This window comes from Hibiscus syriacus, unplaced genomic scaffold, assembly GCF_006381635.1.
Source record: "Hibiscus syriacus cultivar Baekdansim isolate YM2019G1 unplaced genomic scaffold, ASM638163v2 tig00110549_pilon, whole genome shotgun sequence".
Lineage (NCBI taxonomy): Eukaryota > Viridiplantae > Streptophyta > Magnoliopsida > Malvales > Malvaceae > Hibiscus > Hibiscus syriacus.
The window spans coordinates 444,321-455,187 of record NW_024062776.1 but is presented as its reverse complement, the minus strand read 5'-3'; the positions used below and the strand labels follow the sequence as shown (position 1 = coordinate 455,187).

Here is a 10,867-nt window from a genome sequence, read left to right as displayed (position 1 = left end):
TTCGATACCGGAGATCGCGTTGCGAATTATCGATCGCGTTGCGAATTATCGATCGCATTACGATTTATCGATCGCATTACGATTTAGTTGGTCATTTTGACAAATCTAAAAAAAGTTAATTAAAATCATATATTATAAGACATTTTTTGTCACTGAAATTATTTTCTCTTATGAATATCAGAATATCAGTGATGATGCGTGTTTTTATTCTTTATTCTTTTTTATTCTTCTGGAAACTTTTATTATTTTAAAATTCCATATGCGGAGTGCTTGTAGAAAATCTGTAATATATATTGAAAGTAAACAATAATAAAGACTAAGCATACCCAAGTTGGCCAGTGTGGTTTCGGAAGCATTTCACCTTCCGTAAGACACATTGATGTTTTTAAACACAGGTAATTCGTTTTTTTTGAGGTGACGATTTTTTTTATTTTCTTTGAAAAAAATAAAATTACATAATAATCTGAAAAAATAATAATAACTTTTTAATAATGATGGGTTTCAAAAGAAATATTAAAATATTAAATTTAAAATAAAAGAAATATTTTTTAAAATTTATCAATCTCAAAATAACGAGTACACTTATACGGTAGATAATACTGTAAATCTCAAAATAATTTATGAGGTATTCTATTGGACCAAAAAATTATACCGAGTGCCCTATTGGGGCAAAAAACCGTCAAAACCATATGCCCACCACATATTTAACAAAATATCATCATCCAGAAACGCCGTTTCTGTCAGCCCGCTTTCTTCTCTGAGAAATATCCTCCAGAAACGTGGCCCCGTTTCATTGGCTTCCTCCACGTATTCCTTGGGTCGACAAAGCCAAGACCTTTCTTTGCATTTAATGACAGACACGCTTTCTCCCAACAGCTTCTGCAACCGCATTTAATGCCCCCGTTGCAACTTTCAACCTAGCCCCCACACTCTCGGTCTCATTTGATGTCTAACTTGCATCGGTGGCGCGTTGGCTCTACTTGCTCACTCGCCGCCAAATGTGCTTTCACGCCAAAGTTCGGGGATTTCATCAGACCTAATTTGAGAGTTGGATGACGGATCTAATTTCAGTTTTAGATGTTGAAATCTAAAATCTAATCTATGTACTTTATTAAATAAATTTATATATTTTGATTTTATATTATTATACCTTCCCCAAATCTCCTCAGTAGCTCAGGACCTTGAAGGACTTAAGAACGTCTTCGAATCTTTAGTCCCTCTTGTATTTTTTGGGATTATGAAAAATTTTAAAATAATATTTTAATAAGAAGAATCTAGAATATCAAATTTTTTTTAAAGATGTCACGAATAAATTCAAATGACATACAAAAGTTAAATTTACTGTCAACTAATCATGTCTAATTTAATCATAATAAACCTATGTTATCATTGGCTACAAAAATCATTATAAAACCTCTTTATTAAAACCGTGGGAAGAGACAACTCATTATTCTCCTCCATTCAATTATTCTCTACCATCGTATGAATACAAAGGATTTAGATATCTAGTTTCGACAATCAATCTCTCAACAACTATAATTTTTCATTATAATTTATTATGATCTTTAATAAACTCACATGACATATCAAATCTAAATCTATCATCAAATAATAATATTTATTTAATTTATAAACTTATAAATAGTCATAATAATCTTACATAATCACCACTACAAGAATCACTACCAATACTCTCGTCAACTTTCAAAGAGATAAAACTCACTATTCTTTTTCACCATTCAATCATTCTCTACGAATACAAAGAATTTAGATATCTAACTACCGACAGAGGATAAATCATTTATAAACATCAACAAATATAATTTAATCATGTTATAATGTTGCAAGTGATATCTAGAGGAAATAATCGCTATTAGATCACAAAGTTAATATCACATGAAATATAACTTTATTGTATTCAGTTACTGATAAATTGTTAACCATAATGATATTTTTAAATTTTAAATAATAATATAAAAACAAAATTGAAGTTAAAAAATGCAAATAATAAATTTTAGGTTCAAACAAAAAGTTAAAGCAGGTGTGAAATTGGTAGGTTTCCTGAATCCAAAACCCTAAAGAAAATGACAACTCAAAAGCAATATGTTCCATGAGATTACGAGTCGTGCAATCGAAAAATCTAAAGTCCAAACCCTGGGAAACAGAGTTGATTAACAATCAGAGGGAGCTGTTGACTTTCTTCCAGCCATCTCAGAGGGTCGACCTGAGTCAATACCCGAACCACCACCCTTGCCTCGTGCTGTCCACTCGACTAAGCCGAGCCGACCATCACCACGCAAGGAGTCTCCACGAGCGGTTCGTTCTTGACTCAAAGCCCCCCGAACTCACTGAGTCACACAAGAGACTTGCATGTAGAGAAATTCAACAAAAGTAAAGAACAACAAAAAAACTAGTACACAAACGGCCCTCGGGTCAAAATCAGGTCAGCTTTCGCACTGGAGGGCAGCTTTGATCTTCTGGACAGTGCACAATATCAGATTGTTGACCGTCTCCACCGATTCTACCGTTAGCTTCGCCGTAGGTAAACTGTTGACCAATATTTGGAACGCCACCGTGAGAAGGGATCCACCCACTCTCGGTGACCCTCCAATGTCACCGCCGCTCCCGTTAACCTGTACATTAGTGATGGTCCCACGAGAGCCCGGACCATCCGGGACGATGGAGAAACCTGAAGGTAGGAGTGCCACGTAAGCAGAATCACCACCGTTCATTACCACGTGCATGGCTGGAATGTCAACGGGCGCGTACACCACAAGCGATGCGGCCGCGTCTATGCATGTCTCCTGCAATATCAGCATGCTACTCTGGTTCGGGTTCATGGCCTGCAACGAAAATAACAAAAGAAGAAAAGGTTAAAAGGGTCCTGTGCTTTGACTTTTTTAAATGACGAGGACGAAACCTTGTTTTTTTAAATATCCTACAATAATACGTGGTCATAGATACTTCTAAAACTCCAGACCCGGCTCGTCCTTTCGATTTTACCCACTAAACCCTAAATTATTTTACCCATACGTGAAAATGACAAGAAGCGAGGTAGGGAGTATATTTACACTGGCACGGAGGAGGGAGACGCAGTTGCCATGATCTTGGCCTTTAGCAATGTGGGCCATTTCTTGCATCGGTCCACCGTTGGACAATATGTCCCACTCGCTTCTCAACCGTTCGTCACGAAGAAAATCGAACAGTCTTTGAGGCGACACCGGCAACCAAACCGATGTTGCGGCACTCAATACGATGCCCGGCGGTTCGCCGGGGTCGTTGACACTCTTCCTAGTCATGACCCTAACGTCTTCATCCACATTACCAACGTTCAACTTGTTCCATTTATGAACCGTCGAGGCACAAACACCGGCACAAAAGTTGTTAGTCATCCGTTGAGCTAGCTTTAACATGCTTCGTCTCCCACTTGCAGTTATAGCTACAAAGAATAAATAATCATCAAAGTTCGTATATTGCACTGTAGATGTAATTAAATATAATATTTATAGGTAAATTATTTAACTACCAGTGTGATCTCCAGTGGGGACAGTGGTGGACATAAGTATAGCAAGGCATTCGCATTGCCGTTGAAGGGTTGCCACCCACCGTTGGGCACCAAAGCCCATACCGGAACTTAGTAAAGGACGGTAGAGATGGTGAACTTCAGTCTCGTCATACTCGGCATGTTCAACCCATGTAACCTGCAAATTTTCAGTAGCTTACTAATTACATTACCGACAAATGATCTAGATTAATGCAATAGAAAAATACGAGGCAAAATCTTGAAGATGGCTGAAATATTGGGCTCAATGAAAGTTATTAGTTTGAGTGCGGTGTGACATCTTGATGTGTACTAAAGTCGCCTCAAAATAATAGATAAATACAAACAAAAGGGCTACAGCCTATCCAACAGCATTTAGACTAAATGGTCTTTCTCTATGTGTAGGAAAACGAAAACTAACAAAAAACAAAGACATCAGCCGAGGCTGGAAACTAGGTCCACACGCGGTTACATGCAAAGGCTTAAAATGAGAGACTCGAGGCAGCATCAAAGAATACAATATTCTATTCAATAAGAAACTCAGGGTTCCAATGCAGTTTGTAGATGTATATTTATGAAATTAATGTTTTCAAGCCTAAAAAAAACTAGATAAAGAGTAGTTGCAATAGAGGCTTCCATTGATATATTTATATATAAAAAACAATTGGAGCAGCCTCGTTCTGCGGTGTTGCAGTGGGGGTTATTTATTTTATTTTGATGAAGCAAACCCAGACGTTGAAACTTGAAATTTAAACAATATTTTGATATTAGAAGAATCGAAATCAGTAAAATAAGGCAGCAGGAAGGTTCAGATTCTTTAGAGAGGGGAGTTAAATTCATTTGGAAGCAAACCAGGCACTGACAGTGTGGGGTTTGCACTGAGTAATCACTAGACAAAACAAAGCTTTTATATGCACAACCCTCTTAAAAGTTAGTTGGGAATGCAAATGTCAATGGACTTGTTAAAATCTCGTGTTTCCTACATGTAATTTAAAAAAAGTGTACCTTGGAGTATCCATTGGGCAAATCTTGCACAACACAGCCAGAAGGAAGCCTCCTACAGCTCACAAACGTTGGTGCACCTTCTCGGATGCTGTCGATGGACACATCGACTACTGCCCAAACCCCTTCTGCATGTTGCTTGCAGTACCTTAAGAAACTCACCTCCCGAACTGGAACCAAAGGAGAGAGGACTTGGAGCTCAGCATGCATCTGATACAATAAATAAAACATGGAGAATTATTTACAAGGACTTATGAGGATTTTTAACTTTTTGCAGGAAATTAAGTTATATACCAGTTGAAGTGCACCATTTCTGGTTCCTCCCACGCCGTTAGATATCACATCAGTAGTTGATGTTCTAGCCATCATACAAGGAAACATCTCCGCCCAACGATTCTATGGAAAACAAAAGGGATATTTAGTGAGAAAATGCTTGTAAAATGAGTTCAAAGTCCTTAAATTAAAGTGAGAATTGATTAGTTGGAGGGAGATTTAGTAGGCAAACCGAGTCCATCATAGTTTCAACGAGGGCCAAACTGTTGATAATCACTACACCAGTCTCTCTAGAAGCCTCGGTCACAAAGCTGGTTGGTTTCAAGCCGATGCAAGGAGTGAATGTTCTCAAGTACTCATCATGTTTTAACATTTCTCTTCCACCTTCCAAGCTCCTAACCCAAAGTGGTTCATCAGTTTGAGCCATCTTAACCAGTTCGTCCATGGCAGCCAATGCGAGTTCCAAAAACATCGATCTTTCCACCGATCTATCGAGACCGGTGACTCCGGTTGTCTGTCTATTAGGAGGAGAAACCACTGGTGGCAAAGCATTTGTAATCCCACATCCAAAATCAGGCCCCAAAGGCAATGTTGTAGCGGCCACGGTGCTTAAACCACCAAAGCCATTGCTACCAACTCCAAGCTCCAAACCTGAGTTTGGCATTGGAGGTGCTGAAATTGGACGCCCTAAAAACTTGCCAGCAAGTGCACAAACACGATCTAACTCATCTTTTAAGCGAGCGTTCTCAATCCTAAGATGCTGCTCTTCAAGTGATATATCACCAACAATTGCTGGACCCCCACAGTTAGTACACATCGGATTCCTCATAGCATCCCTAATAGACATGTTTTCAGCTCGAAGCTTATCGTTCTCTTGCCTCAGCAATGAGTTCTCGTGGCGTTCTAACTGAGTCTGGAAAAGTATCAAAGTTCCAATATTTACTATACAATCCGAGCAAATGAAAGAAAGAAAGAAAAGTTGGTTCGCGTATACCTTCATTTGAGTTCGGCGATTTTGAAACCAGAACTTGACCTGCCTGGTTTCTAAGCAAAGCCTTTTGCTGAGCTCTAATCTCTGTTTTTCATCGGGATGAGGGCACTCCTTAAAGAGACTAAACCAAAACCAATGAAGGAATCAGAAAAGGTATATAACTTATTAAGGCGATGTTCAATAGAGGAAGAAAAAAATTGATGCAGCTGAAAAAAGGAACATGAAATCATACGCTTCAAGCTCTTGGATTTGCTGAGGAGTGTGTCGGTGGTATCTCTTCTTCCTCGGAGGTTTGTCGGCGGCGGCGTCTTGATCATCACCTGAAGCACCATACATGTTGTCACTGCCAGATCTGCTCTCGTGTTCCTCTTCTCTGCTTCTTCTCCCAATACTTGCCTCAAAATTCCCACCCAATCTGCTCTCATCTCCTTGGTTATTATCTATGTTAGGTTGTTGCTGCAAAAACATCGGAGAAAAAAAAACAACCCAGATCAATTTTTCAATGAAAAAAAACAAAACATTAGATAAGAGTGTTAATTGTTTTTCATTACAAGAGCAAGAGAGAGGCCTGGAGAGTTGAACATGTTCTTAGGAAGTGCAAAAGCACCAGTGGGCATGTTGTTGCTATAAGGGATGTCTGCAACTATTCTTGCACCCACAAGGCCTTCATTAGTACCAGAACTGTCATCGAGAAATCCCCCAAAACTCATCAATGAAAGCTCCTTTTTTTATGCAACTCTCTTTTTCTGAACGTATCAAGCACTCAGCTTTGATTAAGGTCCTTTTTTTCCCTTTCTTTTCTCTACAAATTTACCTGCACAACCTTTACACTTACACTCCCATCAAAACCCAAATTTGCAGACTAAAAATATACATAAATAAAAACTGTGTTCCACAAAAAACAAACGAAAAGTGAAAAAAAAAGGATAATGAGAGAGGATAGAGGAGACACAAGGATGAACAAACTGCAAATGTCTCCAACTCCCTCTCTACAAAAGAAGTGATTTCCAATGGAGAGAAAGAAAGAGAAAGAAGGCAAGCAAAACCCCTTTTGTGATTGTTCACTGCTGCTTAGCCCTTCGTTCTCAATCCCTCTCTCTTTTCTCTCTCTTTAACAAAAAAGAAACCTTTTTTTTCTTAGTGTTTAAGGACTCTGGGAAAGTGAAGAAGAAAGCTTTAAAATTAGTTGGCTGGAGCGTTTCAAAGAAGATAATAAATGCAAACCCTAGTTTCGGCAAGGCGCTTGTGTGATATCATGTTTATCTTTCGCTCGTTCTCTGCATGCTCCACGCTCTTACTGAGCTACTCTAAAAGCTTGGGATAAAAATAAAAACAAAACAAGAAATAGAAATAATTAGTAAAAAAAAGGGGGAAAAAAGCTGAAGATAAAACGTAAGACGTGGACTCTCCGATGCCTTACATAGAGATACCAACGAAAAGAGGTCGGTTGACTTTTTTTCTCTTCAAGAGCCTGGGACTGACAGTGAAAAATTTACTTTTGATCATTTTAACCTGATTTTAGGACAAGGTAAGTTAAAAAGCAAACAAACAAAGGAGAGTAGTCTCAACCCAATTTCTTACATGGGACAGAGTTTCATATTTGCTGCCCCCTTTTCTACCACCCCCCTCTCTCTCTCCCCATCCCCGTAAAAAATTCAACTTTGGGATCTGTAAAAACACCAAGCTCATGGTCAAACAAGGAGATATTACGTTTTTTCCCCTTTCTCTACAGAAGGTAGTTCTAGTTCCTACTGCTACAAGCAATTTACACGTACATAATCCATCAAACAAATTGAAGAATTTCTACTCGGTGAGATTCAATCTCATAACTTTTAACTTATAGATCATGGATGAAGAATCATACCACATGAGCTAGAAAATGACAAAATCTCAAGCTTTCGCATATATTCCACTGATAAATGGTTAAAATTTCATGTCACGACTATATATTAATTTATTTTTAAAAAAGTTACCAAATTTATGTATAAATCTATATAATAAACTACAGGGTTTTTACATAACTGACATCGTTTGCTTTTAATTTTATTTTTCTGACACCGTTTGACCAATATTTTCAGAACTAGCACCCTTTCTGCTGAGTTGGCAAAGGCGCGTCCCCGGGGGCGCGCTTTACCCGTGTTTTTCGCTGAGTTGGATGCCACGTGTGAAAGGCGCGTCCCCGGGGACGCGCCTTTGCCAACTCAGCAGACACGTATTTTGTTTTATAATAAATAGTTTATTTTTATTATTATTATAAATTAATAATATATTATGTAAAATGTTTCGATTATAATGTAAGAATTATCAAGTTTCGAGTATTTTTGATTTTGATTATCGATCTATTAATTTTATCAGTTAATTATTTAAATGTTATCAATCTAGTCATCTCATATCAATATTTAACGAAATATTGATGCATAAGTTAATAAATTAGTATAATTACATATTTAATCTTCAAGACTTACATATTTTATAAAATTAGTCTTATTGAAAATTTAATTTAATAAATTTAATCCTCCAATCAGAACATGAAATGTGTCATCGTATACATAATTTTTTAATAACTTTTAATTTGTTTAATTTAATATTTTTCTCTACTTAGAAGGTGGAATTATTATTATATTTTAAAAAAATTATAACTAATAATATTAATTATTATATTAAATAAATATATTAAATATATTTATGTATTTAAAAGTTAAAAAAATTATTTAGGTGTACATACATTGACAAATTATATAAATGCAATAACATTAAATTATTAGAAATAAAAACATTCATTTAAATACAATATTAATTACATAAGAGTTAACGGTTATATGATGATAACAGAGCTGGACATTTTTTTCTATTGTGCCCGATGTTTCTACAATGCCCACATCGTTTTGTTCTGTTGACTTCTCCCGAATATCCATATCACAATGTATTCTAGTAGATTTTGGACGACCTGAGTCCCTCAATAGCAATGGATCTGGTACAATTGTAAGCCAAGTTTGAATCTCATTTGGGTCTCTTTCGTTTCTTATGGGCGGAAACTCAAATTCATATACCTTGAATACTTGTGAAAGTTGGTATACGGGATCAACATAATTTTTGTAGTCCAAATGCGAATGTGAGCAAGCAGCAATGACATGAGAGCATGGATATTTGAGTGCTTGAAAGAAACCACAATCGTACCACCTCTTTTGCAGATTAACTCTGAAAGAGTTAGCTTCAATCCCTTGCAGCGGACGTGGCATTTCGGTTACACGAAACAATTCACGGGTGCGAGAAAAATTTGTAACTAACATCCCATTTGATGCAGCCACTTTTTTCTGTAAATCGGCTACTAGTCTTGGGTGGTAAATATGTCCGTTTTGCATCCAAGTAAGAGCTTGTCCACCGAGTTTTGTAAAGAGTTGACTCAAACGAAAATAAGTCGTTTTGACCAACGCCGTGACTGGTAAATGACGCGCCCCCTTTAAGGTTGAATTTATTGCTTCAGCCAAGTTTGTTGTCATATGACCATAGCGATACCCCCCGTCATATGCATTTGTCCACATTTCTTTGCTGATGTCCATAATGTACTCGCACCCCTTCTTATTTTTGCCAAACAGCTCTTGTAGCATCGACTCAAACCTTTGAGGTAAGAGTTCGTAACCTAAGCCATTAGGAATATGTAATAGTTAATATGAAGTATAAATAAGTAATAAGAAATTGATAGAAAAATTGGGAAAAAGTAACATACACATCCGCACGACTAACTGACGTTCATCGTTCTTCTTGTATTTTCCGTAATAGTTTGCAGCAATATGACGGACACAATAACGATGTTGAACATGTGGAGGTCTATACATTGTACCCAAAGAGTCCATTGCTGCTTTTATCCCGGCTCCTCGGTCTGAAATAATGCATAGTCGTTCCCTGGTGACAACATGTAAACGTAAATTTTTAAGGAAAAAAGCCCAAGACTCAGTGTCTTCTCCTTGAACGAGGGCAAACGCAACAGGAAGAATATTGCGGTTTCCATCTTGGACCACAGCCAATAATAAAACTTGCTTGTATTTCCCATACAAGAAAGTACCATCAATTTGGACAATTGGTTTATAGTACTTGACTGCATTAATACACTGAGGGTAAGTCCAAAAGACTCGGTAAAATTGGCAGCGATCGCGAACCATTCGATCATTCACGTAATGATGTTGAGTTTCGAACTCAACAATTGTCCCGGGATTAAGTCTTTGCACAACATGAAACCAACTGGGTAGCTCGTTGTAAGAGGAATCCCATTCGCCATGAAGTTTGCAAATGGCATTCTGTTTTTCCAACCACGCTTTTTTATATGAGACAGTGTACCCATATTGTGACTGTATAGTAGAAATCAACACTGCAACAGCTATATGAGAGCTTTGCTTCACAATGGACATGATTGCTTGACAAATAATGTTGGAGTCCAAGTTTGGATGATCCTGGTTTATACCTGTTGCACAACATGTATGAGGACCGTTGTATCTGGTTAGTTCCCATAAGTTGTTCTTCCTCTTCCTCTTTGATACACGGACCATCCATTGACATCCGTTGTGACGTTGGACGCAGTAGCAGACATATTTCTCCGTGTTAGATCGATCAACTCGGGACTGAACTGAGTTACGAATATTGTAACTCTTTATTGCCATCATTGCTTCCTCCTTCGATGCGAACTCCATTCCAATATGTAAATTACCGTCATTGACTGATGATTGAAGTCCATAGTTGCCAACATCAGGAAGATCTGGAAATTCAGGCTCATACATTGCATCATAATCAGCCTCATACATATGTGCAGGAAGTTCGGCTGGTGTTGTATTTATCGGAACGTCATCCTCGTCATCATCAGAATGTACGTTAAACTGTGGTGAGTCAGGTTCAACGAATAATCCCGTTTCAGCACCATCTGCACCTGGCTCCCGAAGAGGTTCTTCTGGTGGAGATGAGGGTTCCTCCGATAATCCAATGTTGAGGTCAAATAAGTTCCCGCTTGCGTGTCCTCCCCTTGAACTTGAGGCCATTGTATCATGTGGGATGTGAATAGACTGTCGTCT

General features: G+C 37.8%; 1 protein-coding gene across 1 annotated transcript; it reads right to left on the bottom strand.

The window, feature by feature from the left end:
- Positions 1–2,444: 2,444 nt before the first annotated feature.
- On the bottom strand, positions 2,445–6,517 carry LOC120131202 (homeobox-leucine zipper protein ANTHOCYANINLESS 2-like). Its single transcript, XM_039148252.1, has 9 exons — positions 6,359–6,517; positions 6,040–6,263; positions 5,811–5,928; positions 5,049–5,729; positions 4,838–4,939; positions 4,547–4,753; positions 3,527–3,701; positions 3,072–3,439; positions 2,445–2,843 (listed from the first exon to the last, which is right to left on the bottom strand). The coding sequence occupies exons 1-9, from the start codon at positions 6,515–6,517 to the stop codon at positions 2,445–2,447; spliced, it is 2,433 nt and encodes an 810-aa protein (XP_039004183.1).
- Between the last annotated feature and the right edge of the window lie 4,350 nt (positions 6,518–10,867).